Raw genomic sequence first — 26112 nt, 5'->3', positions numbered from 1 at the left:
GCTGAGACTTTTTTTTTTTTTTTTTTTGCCGCTGAAGCTTGCAAACAGCGGTAGCGAAACTTCTACTTGGCGCGAGCACAAATTTGAATTTGCCCACTGGAATGCTTTCTGTTAAATGATGTTTTGGGTGATCGGTATTTGGATAATTGATGCTCTACTGTAGACCTAAATCGCTCACTCTAGAGATTGACAACCTTTGGAAACGTGGAGCAAGATACTGAGGAGTAGAGGAATGTAGTATTTTGAATAACAGTGACAGACTATGTAGCTGAGAGCTGAGCAACCATGATAACATTTGAAACATTTAGTTAGTTGGTTGGTTGGTTAGTTAGTTAGTTAGTAAGTTAGTTAATTAGTTAGTTAGTGGGGTTTAAAAAGGCCGCATCAGCTACTATGGCTATTTGAGCCCTTATCTAAAATCCTTCACAAAAAGAAACATTTATGATCAAGATCAGATAATGAAGCACTGTTGCTCCTTTTAATAACAATTCCTTTTTCTACATACTAACAGCAAGTACTGTAAAATGAAATGGAAATAACTGTCTTTAAAGAAAGGAAAACATTTGTTATAATTTGGGTTGGCAGTTTCTGATCCTGAACCTAGAAGGTGACTATTACATGTAATGAGGGGAAGGAAACAAACAATACAATTTAAGAGTAATGTGCTGAAACAGACCAATCACAGCATAGTAAATAATGTCAGGCAACAAGACTATGTGGATTATGAGCCAATAAAAATCTCACCTCATTCCATTACCACTTCAACCGACACTGCTTATGTGTGTTGTCAGATTTACATACCAGTTATGTCTAACCTAAAAGCAATGTTTTGGGTCAGAAACAGTTAGCCCTAGTTATGATATATCAGATAAAGTAATTCACATAGAATCGAAGCATAATCTCCTGTTACAGACCGGAAATTGTGGCACAAAATACTGTCTCTCCAAGTGGTTATGTCGTATCACGGTTTCCCCATCCATTTCTGCTATTCCCTTTGTAAAGGCTAGTGACTGGGCTGTTAGGTTCTTTCCTGAAAATATTTGCTGTATAAAATTGGAAGTCTACGTAACATTATATGTTGTTGTTGTCTAGTCAACTGTCCGAAGAAGGTCTGAACCTAACAAGTGATATCAAGAAGACACCACTTATGGGGCAACTAGGCCAGCAGATAATGGCATAGAGTGGCCAGTTCTTTTCTCCCCTTTATTGCATACATCACCAACTAGCTACATATTACACTAGTCAGACTTCAGATGCAAACAATTGTTCTTTCTCTGACATATCGTGAAGTGAGATGTAATACCTAATAATAGATGTACATATCAGCCAGAAACTCAATCAGAGGGTTAATATTATATAAATGTTCAAAATAATTTAAAGAAAATGGCACCACTAAGGTAAGTGTCACTTGATTTCCCTCATTTCGATGACCCTTCGACATAACCACTCGGTCGGACAATAGTTACAACCACTTGTGCACTGCTGAGTCATTCCATGTTCATTATTTGTGTAATTCGAATTTTGGTGGTATAACAATTGAGAATTGTTATCAACCTTTAATTTCCAACCATTTCTTGCCATAATAATCATCCAGTCCTACCAGCCTGAACTTTTTTTGTGCTGATATATAAAACAGGCTTCACATATTTTCTTAAAATATTACAAGACTGACTTATGCGACACTAGGAAAATTATCAACAACATGAAGTGGATATCAACATGCACTTGGCATGGGAAAGGAAGGCAGATGATTCTGGCATAAGATATGTTACGTCTAAGTGATGTTCATTAAATAAGGTAAATATACGAAACTCTGGTCAATTTTCTATTCATTCGCTTGGCATTTCTTTTCCTTCACTATTCTTAATTCATGCTTGATTTATACATTGAAAGCACAGTGGCCATAGTAGTTGTATATGCAAAAGACCAAAGCACGGGCAGTGTAAGGTTTGTCTGCAGTGGTTTCTTGAGTTGCTCTGTTTCTCTTCTTACTGCTATTCTTTCCTGTTCATGAGCTGGGCATTCCAGAAGGATGTGCAGAATTGTTTTTCTACTTGCATTGCATTTTTTTATAAACTGGAGATGCTGATACATTAAATCTGTGTAAGTACTGTTCCTTGAGCAGATGTCCAGTTCCAGCTGCTCTAAAGGCAAAGGTTTTAATGTCATTAGGCTCTTTCAGGATGTGGTTGAGATTTTCACCTGTTTTGCAAGAGACTGAGGTACTTAGTTTTATTGCTAAAATAAGTGGGAATTACCTTTGTTATTAACAGAGAAAAATTCGCTCCAGTGCCAAGGATCGAACCCGGGTCTCCCAGTTCTAACCACTGAGCTAAGCCAAAGTTCAACCCACCGCACCAGATCGAATCCTTCTCCTTTGGTTCTTTCCACTTAGTGGCCTTACTCCGTGTTCGACTTATATATATATATATATATATATATATATTGAAATATACAATGAGGGGTATAAATAAAGTAGTGGCAACATAAACAATACGAACATATTATTGAACTTACATGGAAAATACATTTACATCCCTTCAATATAATCACCAGCATGTTCCTGCATCTTTTGTCAAATCCGTGGTAACTGTTAAATGCCATTAACGAGGTTGTTTCTGTTGATCTCTCTGATGACTGCCCTACTGCATGTAACACAGATTCAATACCTGAAAACCTCTTGCCTCTAACAAGGGAACCTTCTATCATGGTGAATTGAAAAGGCGGTAATGCCGTATATTTTTGGAAAGAGGAGGCAAAAGGAAGTGAGCAGGTGAAATTTTTCTGCCTGAGCTCCATAGGGATAAAAGTTATGGGACTTTAAATTTAACATGACAGTCTGTGGTAAGTGACTCAATGTGCATACTCAAAGGTTAAAATGAAGTTGTTTTCGAAGTCACTGCATTGCAAACGAGATATTGCAGCTGTTGCACATTTGAATTGAAACATTATGGACATCGATCTTCATGCAATGAAGAAATGCTGGGCGAAAATACTTGCGAAAGCACATCCATTATATCTGCTTTCCGCATATTCGCTGAATCAGAAGCATATGATTTGATGTTATATGAGTCAGCAAGTTTATTTTTAGGGAACATTTTCTGTGAATCGGCTGACAGAAAATACATTGGGGAGGAGATTTGTCCGTCCATGGAAATAACTGGCATAATCATGTAGGAGTACGTCGTCGCAGCCTCTGATACTACTGTGGGATAAAATTTCTTCCCTCCTTTGAAACGCAGGGTTCGTCCGGAGTGAATTTCTTTTTTCAAATCGACTTTGATCAATGTTGAGGATCTAGCGAAGAGTGAAGCCACGATCGATGAACAACTGCTCCATCTTCGACACGAAGCTGTCTGATTTCTAATTCACCTCTGTCTCTTTGCTGCGAAGTTTCTACTCACTTTATGCGCCACAGAACGAGAAACAGTACGATTCCGCTGCTTCAATCTCCATACCCACGTGTCAGAAGTTCTGAAGTTAAGACGGTCATCAGGATCAATTTGAGCCATCACTTGTATGCCCCAAAGCCTGATAGTTCTGTCATGTATGACAGTGTTCATTCTTGACATTTCTTTGAAATGTTGCAGAACCATGGCATTATTATCTGCCATTCCAGGTTTCGTCTTCTTCTTTTTCTTCTTCACTTTTGCATCGTAATCGTGAAGCATCTTCCATGTGATGAGAAAGAATCGATTTTTTTTTTTTTTTTTTTACGGAGGTGAAGGAGGATTGTCTCCTTCCGCTGACTGTATCGTTTGTATAGTCTAGCGATTTCTGCTCATAATCGTCGTCGACTACATTTTGATTCTTTTAAGAGAGGGACGTAAGAAGACGTGCTGATTTGCGACGACGTGATGTATCCGTCTCTTCAGCGTCCTCCATATTCTGGCCGTCTTTTTGGCGTCTCGTCATTAGTTCGATAGAATGTTCCCTTGTAAGTGGTTCTTTCAACTGTGGAAACAAATTATAGTTACAAGCACTCATGTCAGGGGAATACGGAGGATGTTCCAATACTTCCCAATCCCATCTCTGTAGCAATTCAGCCACTGCTCCTGCGACAAGACAATGAGCATTATCAAGAGAGATGAAAGGTGAATTGTCTCTAAGGAAATGTGGACGTTTGTGCCACATAGCTGGACATAGGTTGTGTTTGAGAAAATGTTGGTAGGATGCTGCATTAACATTTTGGTCTTGTGGTACGGCATGGCTAATGATAACATTTTCACTGTCGTATGCCACTATCAACATGACTTTCATCCTTGAGGGTTCATATTGCACTTTTTTTGGACGTGGTGATCCTTTGTGGTGCCATTCATTCGACTGATGCTTTAGTTCAGTCTCATATGCCTGTGCCCACATCTCATCAATGGCAACAATATGTTGCAGGAATATATCCCCTTAGTTATGGCCACTTGTATTGGTGCCACTTCTGTGCTTCTGTCAGGGTATGAGGAACCTAGCACTGCAATTTTTTTCATGTGAAGGTTTTTCTTCATGATGTGCCACACAGTTTGATGACCGAGTCCAACCTTGATGGATAATTCTCGTACAATCCAGCAATGGTCAACAGCAAGGAGACCTTGCACTAACTCCACTTGTTCGTCACAAATGGACAGGTGACTTTTGCAAGTGACATGTGCTGTCTCATTCCAACCCATATGAAATGCAGAGGTCCATCTTGCAACCATCCAATACAGTAATGCATCATAGTCACAAGCTTCAAATAACCCTTGATAACATTGGCGTGCATTTCTACCATGGGCTACCTCGATTTTTATCGACAATCACTGCTCAAGTTTAAGCTATGGTTCCGCTATGGTTATCATCGCCAAGCGCACAATGCTGGCGATCATTGCCGAGCGAACGTCAACTGAGGTGTTTCTGTTAACAGCAAACATTGCTGTCTTTGCTATAGAGAATAATCGATTTCTAAGAAACGACAATCAGTCGATCAAGGACATCGTAGATTAATATCGATTGTCTCCAGCTGTTTAAGAATGAACTTGAGAATTTACAAGTTCTAAAATGGCTTTGAGTAAACAAAAACTAATGACTATATTACTTCTTGAGGAAGAAGAAGATGATGATGATCGAATTAAATATATGTACACCAATAGACAGAGACTCCAAACCAATGATATGTTTAAAACCAGATATACAGAAGGATGTTTCAATGCGCTAATTTGTAGACATCTACTTACTGATCAAATTAAATTCAAAGAATATTTTAGACTTACCATAGAGCAGTTTAATTTTATTTTGTCTTTAATTGAAAGTGATGTGAAGAGAAATCCTACCTCATTTGTTGAAAAACCAATAAATCCAGTAAAGAAATTGTCTATTACTTTAAGGTACCGTAAATAATAATGCAATTATAATGTTGGAACAACTATTCATGTTTATTAAATTATATCATTTTTAGAAATATGAAATTCTGCAATAATTTTAGTCCATACATAATTTAATACATAAGTAACAATTTCAATGTTTGAGAAGCTTGCTTCATTCTTATACTTCGAATTTCTAAATCTGTTACAATTTTACATATTTGAGCCTTCGCTTCTGCAATAAGTTCAGGGGGGAAACTTGTAACTGTTTGTGACATAGATTCAAAGAAACTTCGTACTCCATTATCATCTTTTTCTGGGACATAAGTTTTTCTAACAAGAGAGTCCGTTCGCGATCTCGTTTCTCCATTGACTTCCAAAATCTTTCGTCGCTGTTTTGTTTTCTCTTCTTAGTCCTTTCAGGAAACGATGTTTGTTGACGAACTTCACATTGAACGTTTTGCTCGGTCGAGAAACCATAACCTTCGTCTACTAGCAGTACGCCTACATCAGTTTCTTGAGGTTGACTTAAATCAGCACCCTCTTCGTCTATAGCCAATGGCACAGAAACATTGGTTATAGTCCATCTTTCATTTTTAACTGTATCCAAAAATGCCATACTTTCGTAGTGTTCCCATTGGCTACTAGGACCAACTGACGAACCTGTGCCCTGCTTCAGATTTTTCTTTTTCCTATTATAAGTATCCCTGAGACTTTTCCACCTAGTTTTGCATTCATTTACTGAAATAAAAAAATACAATTAGGCCTACTTTCTGTTTCAGGTATATGGCTATTGGGGAATCATTTCGCTCTTTGGCCTTCACTTTCAGAATTTCACATTCCTACATCAGCAGAATAATTCGAGAGATTTTGAAGATACTTTGCGAGAAATTAGCACCAATTTATCTACCAAACCCAACTAAAGATAAAATGAAAACTATTGCCAGTGACTTTTATGAAACGTGGGACTTTCCTACTGTTGTGGAGCATTGGACGGTAAACACTGTCGTATTGTGTGTCCCGATAATAGTGGATTTTTGTAGTTCAACTATAAAAATTTTCACTCATTAGTATTGCTTGCATTGGTTGATGCTAAATATAGGTTTATTGCTATTGATGTAGGATCGTATGGGAAAGAAGGCGACAGTGGCATCTACCAGAAATCCAATATTAAACAAATGATCCCACCATTGATGCCAGATGATTCGCGATTACCTGGGACAGATACAATTTTGCCTCACGTAATTATAGGTGATGAAGCATTTCATTTATCACGAAATCTAATGAGGCCTTACCCAAAATCGCAGTGTATAGAAGATGAAACCAAACGCGAATTCAACTATCGCCTATGCAGAGCACGAAGAACTGTGGAAAATGCATTTAGAATCATGAGCCAGACTTTCCGAGTTTTATTCACTCCAATTGCAATAAACATAGAAACTGCAGACCTGTCAATTATTGCGTGCTGCTGTCTGCATAATATGATAAGGTGTTCAAGTTCAAATATTGACATTAAGGAAGAGGATATTATTATGCCATCAGAAAATGTTATAGCACTAACCAAGTTTGGAGGCAATAATTCTGCAGAATCATTTAGCGTTAGGGATAAATTTAGGGCTTACTTTTCTAGTAGAGAAGGAAGAGTTAAATGGTATCAGTAAGATACAGTATGTAGCCTACTTATGCCACTTCTGACACAGAGACGTATATTTAAATTATTAGTAATTTTTCAAGAAAGCTACATAAAAGAAGGACACTTTTCTCTTTCTTAACTGGCTTCTTTGAGATTATATATTTATAAACACGTGGTTTTAGTTTGCAGCCACATACATTCAACATAAAAATCGTTTGTTACCTACCTATAAATTAGACTAATGCACTGCAGTAGCCTCCTTCCATCTATTTGTTACAAATATAATACTCGAGAGGTCCAGGAGGAATGCTAAGGAAACTGACCACTTCCCTAGTACAGTTTCGTCCTGTGTCTCTCGTATGTTGTGTTGGTAATTATTAACAAGTGGGGTGGAGCTACAACAGTGCATTAGAATGTATAGGTAGGTATTACATGACTTTTATACGGTTCCGTATTGAAAATATTTGTGGCTACAAACTAAAACCACATAGGCCTATGTATCAATATATGTAGCCATATCTCACAGAAGTTAATGAAGGGAAAGAATATTGTGTCCTCTTTGTTGTAGCTTTTCTGGAAAAATAACTTTATATCAACAAAATAAATTACATCGTTCGTTATGCATTTTAGTGGTTTAAATATTCAAGCAATGGCCAAGTTATTCAACTTAAATTTAGTGATAGGACACACTTCATTTGAATTTTAAAGTAGTCTCAAGTAGGCTAATTAATTAGCCATACTGTAATCGTCATTAAAGATTGAAATTTCATGGAAAAGATTCTCTTGACACACTATTTATATGTCCCTGCTTTAAAAATACTCAATTCTGCATGTTTATAAACACTGTTATTAAAAAGTTCATTTGTAATATTGTTTTTCGTATGTATTCGCATATTAGCCTATCTTGAAAACAAGATACTTTACCACTCTTCCCTATAATTTCACCAACTTCCTTCCACAACATTTCTTTTTTATGGGCATCTCTATATTCTTTCGAACCCATATCATACAGAGCAGAATGATTGGAAACAAAATTAATTAAAATATCATCATTTATTGTTGAGAAGTTGCTAAATATACGTTTTGAAGCCATATTGCTTTGTCGTCATTCTTTTGTTTTCTAAATGAACGACAATCATCACTCTCAATTTGAAGCCAAATCAATCTAGAGTGATAAACGCCGACGCACATCGCTGCAGCCAGCGATGAACATCGTAAAGAAACCAGCTGCGTATATTTACACGTAGAGCTAATCGACCAGCGTTGTTCGCTCGGCGATGATCGCCGTAGCAGAACCATAGCTTTAGTAAACATGCTTTAGAGCAGTTAAAAATAGTGCTCTACATTTAACCACGCACAATAAATATCTGTTGTCTTAGCAACCAGTTTTATCATTCAACACATGGACAATATCTCCAACTACAATCACCAGTTGTCTCGTATTACATGCAAATGCACATGACCGATTCACGGCAGTATTGGCACTGCTTTATTTATAACCCATGTGTGTATATTATATATATATATATATATTTTAAGTCAACAGTCATCATACAAGGAGTGCATTCAATTGAGTGATGTGGCAGCTGGGACTCCTACACTATTAGGATAATAATCTATGTAAGATTAATTTTTTGGTCCTACAAAATTATTTGCGATGGTTACCATTTGTTATTAATAGAGACCCGGGTTCAATCCTCAGTGCTGGAGCGAATTTTTCTCCATTAATAACAAATGGTAACAATCACAGATAATTTTGTAGGAACAAAAAATTAATCTGTACATAGAAGTGTTGTTTTGGTTGTAATTTACAAGAAAACCTCGTACATTTATCAGCTGATTCATTTTCAGTCAGTTCACAGTTACTATGAATCCAGTGAAGAACTATGTTTTTATTATGCAAATCTAGTCTTTCAGGTAAAGCTTCCTGTTTATAACCAGAGGTCCCAGGATCGATACCCGGCCCTGGAACAACTTTTCCCTTGAAATTATATTTTTATTGATTAAAATGTAGCTGTGTAGCTGTTTCTGGATCAGAGTCACTTGATATGCGTCTGAGGTAAATTTTTAGCTACAGATTGATGGATAGTATTGGAGTTGGCAAAGATACAAATGTGGTTATCTGATATTTGGAAACTGTGGGTTGCATCTAGATTAGATGTTCCATGACATGAAAAGACATGATAGTAGCCTCCCTCCTGTGGAAAATATTCCGCTCTGGCTGTCCAATCTTGAAGATATACAGATCCATCTGTGTATACTATATGTAAAAAGAACTGTCAACTTTCTTATTGATTTCTTTCAGGATTATGATTTTGAGAAGTGTTCCTATTCTCGTTTAGACGAAATTCCAAGGATGGACGTGTAGACTGTTGAGGGATTTCAGTTCCAGGCTGGTTATCTAGCTTAGTTATGAAATTTTTCCAAATTTGCAATTTGATACAGTAATTATGAGTTTGGTTCTTCATGAATTATTCAACATAATTTACAGGCGTATAATTTGATAAGCATCACAACTTACCCTCATATACAATTCGTACCAGTACTTGGCTACCTGGAACAACACTTCAGGATAAACTCCTCCTCCCTTTGCTGCATTCTCAACTGTGAGGCACGAATGCTCCAACATCAGGTCACTCTGCTCTTTGCACTGTAATCAAAATTAGCATAATAATATAAAATGTGCCAATATAGGCAAGTTCTTGAAAAAGAAAGCAAACCTTGTAAGACAATTTCCTTTGTGCATATATCCATAAATACCTTGTCCTCTAATAACTTCTATATGCAATAGTTAAAGAGATTTAGCACTCAAGTTCAATTGAAGGGCTTAAATGTAATGTAAAAATGGACATAAGCCATTTATTTTATAATGGAAAAGTTTTGGTTCGTTAATTTTTATTTTCCCACTTTTTTCAAGTTAAAAAAAAAGTACTTTAACCCTGCAAGAAATCGATTTCGTGATTTTCACAAGAATACATGTATTCAGCACCCTTAATACCGAAAAAAAGGTAGTTTTTGCATCACAGTATCTACAAATCACTTTACCTAGAAATGATAGTATGAAATACAATCATTTGTATATTAAGAAAAAGGGATTGAGAATATAAATGGCAATTACTCAGAGTCAATTTTGAGGGTTCCTTCTTGCTTCATTTTTTATTTAAAAATAAATCGTGTTGCCAAACTTTCAGAACGGCCCCGAGGTTCACTCAGCCTCCTATAAAATTGAGTACCAGGTCTTTCCTGGGGGGCTGCAAGGGCTAAAGCAACTGCTAGATTTCCACATAAATAACAAAAATTTAATCAATTTTACCCATTAAATTCAGATTAAAACACCACATTGCTGGGAGGGAAGTAAAGCTGTAGGTCCAGTGCAGCCTGCAGTATAGTAGAAAGAGGTGCAGGTACAGGATGAACAGTTTACCCACCACTAGCAAGAGGTATTGCTCAATAGATTTATGGAATTTAAAAGAATTCTGTTCCTAATGAAGTACTCAAGTCAAAATTCGTCAGCTATTTCTCGTACATGTTGAATTTTGATATTGAATATTCTCTGCAGTTGAAAACGTCATTAAATAAAATACCACTTTAAAAAAGAAACTTCCACTCTTTCCTTCATTAACATGATCACAACAACTGTGAAGTCTAGTGAATTTGGAAGGGACTATATTCTGTCACTGTAAAATGAGATCAGTATATTTGTAAAGGATTATTTACAGGAAATGTTGGTTGGTTTGTTGGTTGGTAGCCAATTCTCTAGTATCATGGCAATGAAGCCATTGGCCGTCTTGAAGTCCAGTATTTATTTACAGCAAATGTGAAGATTTTCACAAGACGAAGGTCTTCACATATCATTGTTCTACAATTTCCCTCCAATGACAGAGCTGGGAATTCACTTCCAAAATAAGGTTCACTATTTGTTATTTGCTAAGTAGCTACGTAATATGAAAATATCACATGTTTTAATATTTACACCATATCAATTTTCATAAGCAGCAAAATATATATTTTTTTATTTTAACATATATATCCTCTGAACAGAGACTGCTTGAGAGAAAGTATATACTAGACAATTTTAATGTACAATTAACAAATTAATAGAATTGAAAATTAAGTTCTTCAGAAAAATAGTAAAAAGACATAATAAATAACAAAGATTAGATAAAAACAAAGATACATAATGAAGTTATCATCTGAGGTGATTTCTTTGGAGAGCGAGTGATCCTTTAAGAACCAATGAAGAGATGTTCTTAATGAAATCATTGTAGAGTTTAAATCTTAAAAAAAAATATGCAAACAAATGAGGCATGGTTCCCCTAGCTCCAACCAACAACCGATGACTTCAATGTGGTGAAGATTGTACTCCTGCAGATAGAAAGAAATAGTTGGCTCATATATTGTATATACGTGAATGGCATGAAAGAGGAATAACAAAGATTAAAAAAAAATCACTTCCTTTATTCTTCCACTCCTGACACTCCTTAGTCTCCTGTCGTGTCATTCTTCTTACTTGCCTCATCGGTATCACTGCTTTCAGCATCATTCTCTTCAATGAAGATTATTTCAATGATCTATTCAATAAGGCGACATCATTCTGCTCAACCAATATGCTCAAATTGCTGGTAATATTGCTGTACATCCTGAACTTTGAAAGTAGTGTTCATATTTGCCACTCACTGAATGATATGACTCAAGGTTAATTGGATGGGGCTTTAATCTGAATGGTAAGTCAGTAATCTGAGAACTACTACACCATTATCTGATAGTAATAGGTCGATCAAATATGATTTATGCACTTTATCTTATGAGCTTTAATTATATCATACAATTTTGTTTTAGATGAATTTATTTTATCATCATTCATTACAAAATATCTACAACAAACCTTAACAATCTCGTTATCTTTCATTTTTTAAATTTTTAAACCAAAATTTCTCTATTCTTACCATAATTTCTCCTCTATTGCTACATAACCACATTTCAACATTGCTGTTCTTCTTGGCACCGAATTAGGGAGCTTTAAGACTCATTTACAATATTTGTCCTGTATTACATCAATTTTCTTTTAACTATTTTTAAAATGTCCCTATATCTCAATGTCATAGAACATTCTGCCAGTGAAATGTAGAGATTTATGCAAATATTTGGCATTTTAGTTAGACACACAATTATTTACTGCTAATAATGCATGTTCACCATTCAGAGTTGCTTTTCGGAGTTGTTTATTCCATTTCTCCTGTGAATCTAATATTAGGCCTATATCCAGACAATTGCAAAGCAGTACTGCCCAGGAACCATATTTATTCTAGCTTTAGTTTTACACCTTTCTTAAACACAATAATTTTTGTTTTCTTTAATTGCCACTCTTAATTTCCACTCATTACAATATACTTCGACAGTGTTAAGTCATTTCTGTAATCCCATTACTGTTATTATACCACATTTCAAATCATCAGCATATAATAATCCTGCTATACTTACGCTACTAATTACTGGTACATGTCTGTTCCTTTTACTAATGTGTTCTAATATGACATCTATAAATAAATGAAATAGATGTGTACTAATTGGACAATCCTGTCTGATTCCCAACATATTGACTAAATGTTTCAGTCAGTGTTAATCCTTACCAAAAACTTTGTGTCGTCATAACTGTCTACAAATTTTTAATCATAATAAATAATGCTGAATTTTTTCCTGATAACATATACCATAGTCCTTCACTATTCGCTATATCGAAGGCTTTTTCAAAATCTATAAAAGCACAATAAACTATATCTCTTTTAATATTTAAATATCAATCAATCAATCAATCAATCGATAAATCAATCAATCAATCTTCTTCATGTATCCAGCTGTTTGCTGACAAACATAAGACATACATGAAGACCTCACAAAGACTCATCAGTTTATTACGGGAGGCCATATCAAAATTTGGGATAACTAATGTGTGGACCACTGCCTGCTGGATCACATGCTATGGCTGCTTACACTGCCTGCTCAATCAGCGCTTATGTGTGAGTCTTGAAAAAAGTTATTTTGCTGCTAGGTGCCAGATAGTGCTCACCGATATTAACATTATCAGTATATGCAAAGTACCCTAAAATAACTATTGTTACGACGTCCTTAAGTACCAGAAGAGACAAAGGCTTAGGGAAATGATAGCCCAGGGTGTCTTGATCCTTACGCATGGCTTAATATGTAATAACAGGCCTATTAACAATGAACTTAAAACTTTATTTTATTCTAAGCTATACTACATCCAAACACATCCAAGGCCTACTGTTTTATTAACTTCAATATTGCCAGAAAGTAACCATCATATTCAAAAAGGCTCATTCGAAGTGTGATAAATTATGCGCTCATTAAAAAAATCCTACCCCCCCCCCCAAAAAAATGCTGAGTAAAATATTGCAAACAATAATAATTTACCCCATACCTTACAATACAATGTGTTTTACGAGATATTGTATTCTGATCCTTTCCACTTCTCGTTGCTGTAATATCATAGATGACAGGTAAGTTACACTTAAAATGACAAGAAATTAACTTAATTAAGATCTTAATAGGAAAAAAGTTACACCATTGTAAATATATTATAATTAATATTGTTGTGTTTAGGAAACCAAGTTTTATATATCCTACAAAAATCTTGTTTAGAAAACAACATTAAATGAAACGTATTTTAACTCGAGTATTTCTTACTTCAAATATATTTTAAAGAAAAAAAAATTCATAAACAATCATTTACATACACAGTAATTACTTCTAGTATTTAAAATTTAAAATATTATAATTCACCCTGCACAATTAGCACAAACAAAACAACGGCAGTTAGGCCTACTTGCTGTGCTCTAATGTCGAGTCTGGACAACAATGTTCCACGCGAAACTCAATACTAAGAAAGAGGAATGAGCAGGCAGTTACGCAGCCATAAGATGCAATCCAGCAGGCAGTGGTAGAAATTCAAATATCTACGCTGTTTCCAACAATCTGTAATTTGCAATTGGATAATAACTGTCACCGTTTCCATGGAAATTCCCAGTACTTCTAGTTAGACACGTCATGATTTCTTCAAAGAGAGGACGCCACATTTAAGTGTATCAAACTTTTCTGTTAATAGGGATGGAACCATGAAATGTTGGGAATATGAACAAAGAGCCATGTGCAATGCAAAATTCACAACGAACTTCGATGTCGATAACCAGGTAACTATTTTCAAGGTGGAAAGGTCATATCTTCCTAATTTCGGTGATGTAGAAGTAAACGAAACAGTACAGCTTTTCAGACGCAGAACTAAAGTACATCCTAACGAACCTCCGACTGCAGTACTATGGGAAGAACTTGTAGGAATAAACCAAGATGAGTTAGGCCCTGCTGAAGGTTTTACCCGAGAAATAATTTATTCAGAATGGTCAATTGAGCTCAAAATGTAAACAGATCTCCTTTGCTAAGATCAGAAAAAATTGGGTGGATATATAAACTCGTGGATATACAATATAAAGTGGACAAAGAAATTTATGACAATAAGCTCCGAAAGTTACCCAGCATTTGGTCTTAATAGGCAAAAAAGAAACTTGTCTTAAAATAATAAGATTAATATTAAACAAGTAACTTTTAAATACAGATATCTCTACTTAACATAAATCTAATGCACATATTAGTAATACTTGTGTTCGGGAGGGGGGGGGGGGATTGAGCCTACATTAACCTAATATATTATTTCCAAGAAAGAAAGGTAATATTAACTTACACTTAAAATGAAGATAATTCTAGTATTGTATTTAGTAAAAATTTAACATTAGTAAAAAGTCAGAATGAAAGTTGATAATAAAAGTGTAACCGGATATAATAAAATGAATTAAAATGAATACAATCAAATCATAAAACAATAAAATTAAAATATATCAGTCAAAATATGATAGGCCTAATAATTTAAACACTGTATTCTACATATTTATTTATTTATAATTTGAATTTAAAAGTTTTTTCTTGTGGAAGAAAGTTAACCATTTACATTTAAAAAGTTATTTGAATTGAATTTCGTTTTCAACATCGTAATGACTTTGCATTCTCCCTACTCTTCCAGATTGAGTGCTAGTCGGGGCCTACGTCCAACTACACGGATGGAAAAAGTAAACAAGCCTAGCATGTCCCCCCCCCCCCAACTCCGTCCAATACTTTCCTATCAGTTAACCTGTGTCTCTCCCACATCGAAATCTAGTGATGATTAATAAAGGCGGGGAGTATAAAGACAGAAATTGTTAATTTGATATAATCTAATACTAAAGTACTTAACTGCGGTATTAATTTCCAAATGAACTCAATTCTCTGTAATAATAACTTATATTGCAATCACAAATAACTCATTGGCATCATATTCATGTGTGAATTAGTGTCCTGTAATGTAAGAATATGAGAGAGACAATCAAGACAGTACAAACTTCGTCTATTTCATGTGAGAAACTGAGCACAAGATCTATGCTAAAATCCTTAAGTGCAGCCTAAAACAGGAAAGGGTGTTAATGGAGGGCAGCGAATATTTTTATAGCTACATTTACCCCAAAAATGAGTATTTTATCTCAATTTGTTGCAAAGTTATTGATGAACAAATAGTGTATTCATTTTTTGGGGCTACTGTGTATAATTAAATTTTGAAAAGTTGTCAACCTTTGTTTCCAATTTTTTTCGTTTCCTGTATATAGTTAGTTTCCCTGTGCTTCATATAATGTGATGCTGGAAAGGTTTCTTTTCACAAAACCCTCAAAATCCTATTTTCATCGCTTCAAAATAACTCTATGGTTCATATAATACTGACAAGGGAGAAAGCAAACAAGTAAGTAAAAACTGCAGCAGGAACTGAAGAAACAATAATCACCATATCCAATTAGTGTGAAATCAGGGATTTGAGAATAGAGGCTTTGAAATAGATTACGTAAAATAAAGCCTGCCTCAAGTTCCATGGTTGCTGGGTTAAAATAATACCGGGTAACAAAATACGCACGGGCAGCCAATAACCCAGCTAGCAGTCATGTTTGTCAAAGTTTGTAATCACCACTGCGGTCATTTTGCTTTGATTCGAAGGTTGAAAAAACAATTCAGAGCGCAAAATCACGTGATGCATTGAACTTTGTGACAGTAAAATATAACATTCTTTGTGGCCCTGCAGTTTTCATTTATTTCTGCTTCTGGTCTATGAGGGCCAATTTTCCTAATGGGACCAAGGTTCAAAGTTCCAAATGGGCCAAACATACGGCCAATAGACATAGACTTCAAAGGATGATGTACATTATTATCATGATGATCATCACAATACTCTTATTTTAAAGGGTCTTGATCGATTGTTCTATATGTTAATTTATAGCAGTATACTTTTCTTTCATTCATTCTGTGAACACACTCTACCGATTTGTCCTGATACTCCTACTCCTTTCTAACAGATTAGAAAAAAAGAAAGTGAACTTCATAATTTTGTAAAGAACATGACAGTGAACACGGATTACATGGCCGCGCATGGCAGAGAAGAGAGGTAAGAAGGCATTGTGACGAAACTGCAGCGAATGGAAGTAAGGAGAAGGTATCATAATAAGATTGCGTTGAACAGAAGTAAAGAGAAGGCAACGTAATAAAATTGCGTTAAACAGAAAGAGCTGAAAAAACAATTCAGAGTGCAAAATATCACGTGACGCATTGAACTCTGTGACAGTAAAATATAACATTCTATGTGGCCCTACAGTGTTCATTTATTTCTGCTCCTGGTCTATGAGAGCCACTTTTCCTAATGGGTCCGAGGTTCACAGTTCCAAATGGGCCTAATGTATAGCCAATAGACATAGACTTGAAAGGATGATGTACATCATTATCATGATGATCATCACAATACTCTTATTTTAACAGGTCTTGATTGATTGTTCTATATGTTAATTTATAGCAATATACTTTTCTTTCATTCATTCTGTGAACACAATCTACCAATTTGTCCTGATACTCCTACTCCTTTCTAACAGATTAAAAAAAAAGAAGAAAGCGAACTTCACAATTTTGTCAAGAACATGACGGTGAACACGGATTACATGGTGGCGAACATGGATAGCATGGCAGAGAAGAGAGGTAAGAAGGCGTTGTGACGAAACTGCAGCAAACAGAAGTAAGGAGAAGGTATTGTAATAAGGTTGCGTTGAACAGAAGTAAAGAGAAGGCACGTAATAAAATTCCGTTAAACAGAAACAGCTGAAAAAACAATTCAGGGCGCAAAATGTCACATGACGCATTGAACTCTGTGACAGTAAAATATAACATTCTATGTGGCCCTACAGTGTTCATTTATTTCTGCTCCTGGTCTATGAGGGCCACTTTTCCTAATGGGTCCGAGGTTCACAGTTCCAAATGGGCCTAACGTATAGCCAGTAGACATAGACTTCAAAGGATGATGTACAGTTGTCAAAGCAAAAAGTGGCCGCACTCGTGAACAGCGAATATTTTATAAGTCCACTTCGGGTCATGGCAACATTACACGATGCATGTGCTTGTAGAAGCACTTCCGGAACTATGGAACCATTCCACATTTGTGTCTTGTAGACTAGAGGACGAGTGCTCGCTTAATGATGGGAAGGTTGTGAGTTCGGGCCTTGTTCAAGTTTTCATTTTATTTTTTAATCATTCTTTAACGATATAAATATTATTCAAATTATCATTTATATTCTGTTATCGTTCTTTATCGATATAAATAATATTCAAGCTATTTATATTTTATCATTCTTTTAGCGATATAAATAATATTCAAGTTATAATTTGTTATATTCTGTTATCGTTCTTTAGCGATATAAATCATATTCAAATTATCATTTGTATTATGTTATCGTTCGTTAGCAATATAATATTCAAATTATGATTTGTAGATATTCTGTTATCATTCGTTAGCGATATATAAATTTAATGTTAGGTTTGGAACAATACAGGTGCCTAATACGAGTGTTCGTTTTTACTTCTTATATTGTTATATTATTACATTATACTATCCTGTAACATAATAAATTGAAAAGGAGTCACGAGGATTTGAACCTGATACCTTGACATTTGAATTCCGACTTTCCCGACGTCCGACGTTTCTACATTCTTCCGACCAAGTTATGTCATTTACCTGGTATTAACGTAATTCAACATTTACTTAGATTATATTTTGAATATTTAATAATGATATAAAAAGGTTACGTTTATGACAATAATATTTGTAGTTATAATACCAGTTGCAACAGCAGCAGTGGTATTTGTAACTATAGCCAAAACAAGGATTAAGGACGTATTGTGTGGATACAGTTCAATGCAGATCTTTCGAATTCAAATTACAACACTGAGGTCGAGGTTATAAAATAACTATATTCTTCTTAAGTCTGGACTTTATGTTTGAAAATCATATAGTTATTAATAAGACTCTAACAAGTATTATTATTATTATTATTATTATTATTATTATTATTATTATTATTATTATTATTTTCTAGTTGAAGAATATATATTTTTAGTATAGTGAATGTTTTGCTATTATTTTAAGAACTAGGTAGAGGCTAATTCTCTGAGGAAACCAAGATGCCATATCTGCCTGTGCCTTTGACTGACATGGTTCCTCAAAGAGGTGCAGGAACGAAAGGAAGTATAATACGGGCTGTGATTCACCTTGGTTTTTCGGCATCCAAGGCATGTAGGCATTTCAACGTTTCAGGAAGGACAGCTCGGAGATGGGTGCAAAATTATCAACGTTCGGCAATTTTTGGCCGAAAAGCTGGAAGTGGTACAAGGAAAATGTCAACACCACAACAGGACGCCAGATTAATGGCAGAGGTTGAAAGGAATCTCTTTCATACCGCTGCTACTTTGAAGGCAGTTGTTAATTTCCCTTGCCAGGATCAGACTGTGAGAAACCGTTTATGGGTCGCCAATTTGAGATCTCAACGTGCCATTCCTAGGGAAGTTCATAAGGAAGAGCATATAGAGGAGCATTTAGTCTTTGCAGTGGGAAATGGTGATCGGGATTGGAAAAGAGTAATCTTTTCTGATGAAGTCACCTTTTCTACTACGAGGGAAGGATCCACTCTTGTATATCATCCTACTGGTACCCGATTCGACCACAGATACGCTGCCATGCGTGCCCGCAGTGGTAGAGTATCTGTGTCGTGTTGGGGGTGGATTTCTCGTCGTGGAGTGGGCACAATCCATCGTATTCGCGGAAAATTTAAGCAGCACAAATATCAACGGTTGCTGGAACACTAGGTTGTTATATCCTGCTGGAATTCTTCAATTTCAGCTGGATAATCATCCAGTCCACACATCTCAATTGATTCGGGACTGGTTTGCGAGGAGACAGGCTCGAATTAATAGACTGGCCTCATCGCTCTCCGGACTTGAACCCTTTGGAGAATATGTGGGCACAAGTAAAGAAGCATATGCGGAAAAATTGGCCCAATTCCCCTCCAAGACGTCCCAATGATTTGTGAAAGCTCGTCCAGGATGCCTGGGATGCCGTGGCTGAGAACAGTCGGTATTTGAAAGCACTAATCGATTCCATGCCCACTCGACTGCAAGATGTGATCGAGATGGGAGGAAGATAGACTAAATATTTTGAATAGTGGCTTTTTTTTTTTTTTTTTTTTTTTTCATTTTTTGAACTTTTAATTGCTTTAATTTTTTAAGGAAGACGCCTGTAAGTTTCTTTTGTTTATGCCACGAAAGATATTTTTGTTGAGAATATAATGTTTCTTTCCATTTGCAGCCATAATGTCATAATAAATAATTACAAAGTCATGGCATAATACGTTCATGAACCTGATGTTAATTACTAAATCAGTCATAAAAGAAACAGGAGCAATTATATTTTCTCTCTCTCCTAAAAAAAAATCATAAAAACCATTAGATTGCGTTCAAATGCACGACCTTACGAACACTTGCCAGAAACGTTACCAATATGCTAGAGATTAACACGCACACACTCTCATTCTGACTGTAGATATCAGGCCACGTGGTCCAACAACATGTAACATCGCCTGTCTCCGAATTGTAGCGGAGATACCCGAAGGGAACTTTGTGTCTAGAGAGCGACCACCTTTTCTTTTGATAATTGTACATCATTATCATGATGATCATCACAATACTCTTATTTTAACGGATCTTGATTGATTGTTCTATATGTTAATTTATAGCAGTATACTTTTCTTTCATTCATTCTGTGAACACAATCTACCAATTTGTCCTGATACTCCTACTCCTTTCTAACAGATTAGAAAAAAAGAAAGCGAACTTCACAATTTTGTCAAGAACATGATGGTGAACATGGATTACATGGCGGCGAACACAGATAGCACGGCAGAGAAGAGAGGTAAGAAGGCGTTGTGACGAAACTGCAGCAAACAGAAGTAAGGAGAAGGTATCGTAATAAGATTGCATTGAACAGAAGTAAAGAGAAGGCGACGTAATAAAATTGAATTAAACAGAAAGAGCTGAAAAAACAATTCAGAGTGCAAAATGTCACGTGACGCATTGAACTTTGTGACAATAAAATATAACATTCTATGTGACCCTGCAGTGTTCATTTATTTCTGCTCCTGGTCTATGAGAGCCACTTTTCCTAATGGGTCCGAGGTTCACAGTTCCAAATGGGCCTAACATACAGGCAATAAACATAGACTTCAAAGGATGATGTACATCACTATCATGACGATCATCACAATACTCTTATTTTAAAGGGTCTTGATTGATTGTTCTATATGTTAATTTATAGCAGTATACTTTTCTTTCATTCAATTTGTTCTGATACTCTTACTCCTTTCTAACAGATTAAAAAACAGAAAGCGAACTTTACAATTTTGTGAAGAACATGACGGCGAACACGGATAGCATGATAAAGAAGAGAGGTAAGAAGGCGTTTGACTAAACTGCAGCAAACAGAAGTAAGGAGAAGGTTTCGTAATAAGACTGCAACGAACAGAAGTAAAGAGAAGACGACATAATAAAATTGCGTTAAACAGAAGGAGAAGGCGACGTAATAAAGTTGTGGCGAACAGAAGGAGAAGGGAACGTAATAAAATTGCGGCGAACAGATGGAGAAGGCGCTGTAATAAAATTGCGGTGAACAGAAGTAAGGAGAAGGCGAATAAGAAAACACTGCGGCGAACAGAAGGAGAAGGCGAAGTAAGAAAACTGCGGCGAACAGATTTAAGAAGGCGACGTAATAAAATTGCGTCGAACAGAAGAAGAAGGCGGCGTAATAAAATTGCGGCGAACAGAAGTAAGGAGAAGGCGTCGTAATAAAATTGCGGTGAACAGAAGGAGAAGGCGAAGTAAGAAAACTGCGGCGAACAGAAGTAAGGAGAAGGCGACCTAATAAGATTGCGGCGAACAGAAGTAAGAAGGCGACGTAATAAAATTGCGGCGAACAGAAGAAGGCGGCGTAATAAAACTGCAACGAACAGAAGTAAGGAAAAAGCGATGTAATACAATTGTGGCGAACAGAAGTAAGGAGAAGGCGACGTAATAAAGTTGCGGCGAACAGAAGGAGAAGGCAACGTAATAAAATTGCGGCGAACAGAAGGAGAAGGCAACGTAATAAAATTGCGGCGAACAGAAGTAAGGAGAAGGAGAAGTAAGAAAACTGCGGCGAACAGAAGTAAGGAGAAGACGACGTAGGTAATAAGATTGCGGCGAACAGAAGTAAGAAGGCGACGTAATAAAATTGCGGCGAACAGAAGAAGAAGAAGGCGGCGTAATAAACAGAAGTAAGGAGAAGGCGACGTAATACAATTGGGACGGAAAGAAGTAAGGAGAAGGCGACGAAATAAAATTGCGGTGAACAGAAGTAAGGAGAAGGCGAAGTAATAAAATTGCGGTGAACCGAAGTAAGGAGGAGACGTAATCAAATTGCGGCGAACAGAAGTAAAGAGAAGGAGACATAAAATTGCGGTGAACAGAAGTAAGGAGAAGGCGACGTAATAAAATTGCGGTGAACAGAAATAAGGAGAAGGCGACGTAATAAAATTGCGGTGAACAGAAATAAGGAGAAGGCGACGTAATAAAATTTCGGCAAAAATAAGTAAGAAGAAAACGTGCTAACAAAATTACGGAGAACAGAAGAAAGGAGAAGGCGTCGTAACAAAATGGCAGCGAAAAGGAATAAGAACAAGGCGGCAAACAGAAATAATAGCAAGGCGGCGTAACAGAACAGCAGCGAGCAAGAGTAAGAGTAAGACCAAGGCAGCATAACAAAACAGCGACGAACAGGGCGGAGAGTAGGAGTAAGAGCAAGGCGGCGTAACAGAACAGCAGCGAGCAGGAGAAGAGCTAGGCGGCGTAACAAAACAGGGGCGAACAGGGGTAAGGCGGCGTAACAATATGACAGAGAGCAGGAGTACGAGCAAGGCGGCGTAACAAAACAGCGACGAACAGGGGTAAGGCTGCGTAACAAAATAGTGGAGAGCAGGAATAAGAGCAAGGCTGCTTAACAAAACAGCGGCGAGCAGGAGTAAGAACAAGGCGGCGTAACAAAATGGCGGTGAGGAGTAGGAAGAACAAGGCGGTTTAACAAAATGGTGGCGACCAGGAGTAAGAAGGCGGCCCACAGATTTACTCATTTATATATATAAATTAATTTATTTTCAGATTTAAAATTGAAGTGTAACCGACATAAAAATATTAAGTAAGAATCATCTAATTAATGAAAATGTATAGGTAATAGAATGTAGGCTACTGTAAATCAGTAGAACTAATTCTTTCTATTCAAATTTTCATTACACATGATCTGCCAATTGTATGGAGGGTTTTAGAAGTATTTCTATAAGTCGTTGTAATACTTACGAAGTAAGATATGTAAATTAAAGTTTATGCGCTATTTAATATTATTGTGTTTACTTTTTGAAATTATTTCGTGATAAATGACAGCTATTACGTAATTTGTTCACTGGATATGGGTGAATATTCGTGCAATGCAGAATAAGAACGCAAAAATTACTAATTCTTGATGCTACGAAATCATTTTGTGTTAAATTACGCATCAACGAACATTTTCTGTGGCCTTGCTTTGATAATCCGAAGCTATACAAAGTATCTTCTAATAAAATCTAACTATTCCCTCTATGCTCTTTTGCAAGTATGGATACCAACCTCAAAATATACATTATTATGCAACAATGAATGAATGAATGAATGAATGAATGAATGAATGAATTAATTAATTAACTATGAGGCGAGGTGTCTACATGAACTCGATAATGCAATAAAATGTCTTTATAGCGATTGCCAATAAACGAAACATTCATTATTACGAAATTATTTTTTGTGCCCTGCCTTTTTTCATACATACGCCTATATCCAGTACAATGTAACATTACAATATTTCAATTTAAGAGAAGCAATGGGTGAAATTTCTATATATAGACCTATTTTAAGCTAAAGCTTCAATTTTTTGTATGCATATTCCTATTTATACCAGTATTGAAGTGTTTAAGTTTTAAGTTCAGTAGCTTAAGAATAATTTAAGTTATAAAAATAATTTTCATATTTTTATAATTTCTCATTTCCCCAAAATTTTAAGTATCATGATTAAATTTTTTACTGCATCTTTCGTCTCTTTAGAAAGCCCTTCTTATCATATTCTTTAGTTTTACCTTTTACAACCAGGAAAAAATTAAACCTATTCTTATTCAAATTTAAAAGAAATTATAAAATATCTACACACTCTTTTTTTAATTAAAAGTATTTTTTAAAAATGCCAATACGACTTTGTTCAATATATCTTAATGAATATGCAGTAAAAATTTCAGTTTCCTAACGTAAAATCTGTGGAATCCTTTGCAATGTGAATGTGGGGAAGTGGACAAAAAAATTCCGAAATATGAGTATTAAGTTTACATGCATTGTAAACTGATTGAGTGCACCTTTTTAAACATGACGTAATTAATACCACAACCATCGTAGGGTTGTAAAGCTTCGTGTTATATCTTTAGTTTCTATATAAAGTTGTGACTTCTAACAAAAAAAAAAAAAATTACTTACCCATTCCCTTCCTTAACGAATTTAGTTTTTACGAAAAAATAATTGAGGCGCTGACATGGGAAAGGTAGTAACTGCCAAAAACAAAATTTTTCAGGGGAAGCAAAAAACAAATTTATAAACACTTTCTCACTTACATTATTACAGAAACTGCTTTAAATGAAAGGCATACACTCATGTTTGTGTTACATATGAAATTTGAAAAGTCTGGCACAGATTTATCTGTGAAATCCTATTTTCTGAAAATACAACATTGAAATCACTCCTTAGCCAAACTGAGAATTAACGTTATTTATACATTATGCACAAATTTTTCGGTAAAATGCATGATACTTTTCATCGAGGAAGTCTAACATAGATAACAAGTCTCTCTTTTTGGCATCAGGGACGACTGATCTTCTTTCAAGGCGTTGCAAGCACTGCAAGTTAGTGATTGACGTTAATGACTGTCCTTTCTTAAAAATCCTGTGCTCTGTCCACATTTCAAGGTCATTAAATGACTGTCTTGTTTTTATTAGAGGAAAATCAGCTCTTGAGAGTCTAATCCAGTTAAGGGTGCTGATTTTGATAGGAGTCGTATTCAAAAACTTGTCACATTCTGCAGAAAAGTCGAAGAAATCCTCATCCTTCATCATTATTACATTATTAGGCCTTACCTCTTCTGGAACCATGGTCTTGCATCTTTTTTTTTCTTTTCTCTATGATGCCAAATTCCCTATCACATGGCATGTAGGAATGTCCTGAAACCAGGAATTTCAAGTCCACTGAATCTAAATGTTTCTTGGCAATAATGTAAATCAGGACCATTAGAATCATCCGATTTTTATTCTGCCCTGCACAGTTATCAGCCCATATTTGTACATTTCGTTTGATGGTGGTGAAAGATGACAGCACTTTTAGGACACAATATGCGACCTCATTTCCACCACGACCGGCGATAGCCTCATGCCACAAGCACATAAAACTTTGTCCTATGTCACCAACATACAGGCAAAGGTTGTAATTTGATAGCTGCCTGCTATAAAACATATTTGAATGAGTTAATGTGGGGGTAAAAATTACCTGCTGCATGTCCATGCTCACTGTACATGTTGTACTTGAGGGCATATGTGACATCCTGTTATCACTGTTGAGAGTAGTTGTTGCTTTTTCTGCTTTTCTCAGATGCAATTCTTTCTTAGCAATAATGCGCAATTTGTTGACTCCATCTGTGCAATTTACCTAATTTTTCAGTCGGTCACATGTTGTGCATGTGTCAGCACGAGGTCGATGGAATGATAACTTAGGGAATTCTCGCTTAAACACTCTCCTGTTGAATCGATGATCAATATTACTGTCGGTGCAATATTTTGAATGCCCAGTATATTCTATGAATATTGAGATCAGGGCTGAGGTAACATTTTGTTGATTTATGCCGCGAATAGTGACTTTCTTCTATGGGAAACGACATTATATGAGACTTGATAAGTTCTTTATCAACCTCGGTATATTTTTTTCTTGTGAACGTGTGAATTAGGATTTTTACCCTGGTGATCTTCAAATATTTTTGCTCCCGCCTTCTTCTTCTGTGTTAAGGTATAAACATATTTGTCTGATAACCCCAACATGTTTTTAAAAGATCTGTTGCATACTTGCACATGACCATTGTCAGCGGGTAAACAATAAGTGACAGAAATCTGCCTCCTACTTGATGATGGATCATCATATTTTCCACCACGCCTTCTCTGAATATTCACAATGTTAATGAGATTCATCAGAAAGGTACCTTGCACATCAGCTGTCTGTTCCTAAAAATCTGTGTGAAGTTTTCTTATAGCCTCTTCAGTGAATTCACGACACTTATAACGGCACTTACATGTCGCCTGGAAAAGATTTTGTTTGGTGTATAAATGAGTTGGGTTCAACACACAAGAAACAGTAAAGCAAGAATCAGTAATTAAACTTACCATTCTAAATAGAAGGGGTTTTGGAGGCATACTGCCTTATAAACACAGATCTGTATCACAATAATCAAAACAAACACTAAGCATATGGTACTTGGTACCAACACGTCTGATGTTGTAAAAGGAGTTACTACCTTCTCCATGCAAATAGCTGTGCACAAACAACTTACAA

The 26112-nt window shown here is 35.9% G+C and overlaps 1 protein-coding gene across 1 annotated transcript in view; it reads right to left on the bottom strand.

Annotated features, from left to right (window-relative positions):
- Positions 1–26112, bottom strand: part of Dora (zinc finger SWIM domain-containing dorado) — a 260924-nt gene that overhangs the window by 29344 nt on the left and 205468 nt on the right. Inside the window, exon 19 of the mRNA XM_069825149.1 lies at positions 9485–9613. Within this exon, the coding sequence (XP_069681250.1) occupies positions 9485–9613 (129 nt within the window). The remainder of the gene's footprint in view (positions 1–9484; positions 9614–26112) is intronic.

Source organism: Periplaneta americana, chromosome 4 (genome assembly GCF_040183065.1).
Source record: "Periplaneta americana isolate PAMFEO1 chromosome 4, P.americana_PAMFEO1_priV1, whole genome shotgun sequence".
Classification (NCBI taxonomy): Eukaryota; Metazoa; Arthropoda; class Insecta; order Blattodea; family Blattidae; genus Periplaneta; species Periplaneta americana.
This window is presented reverse-complemented; position numbering and strand designations above follow the sequence as displayed.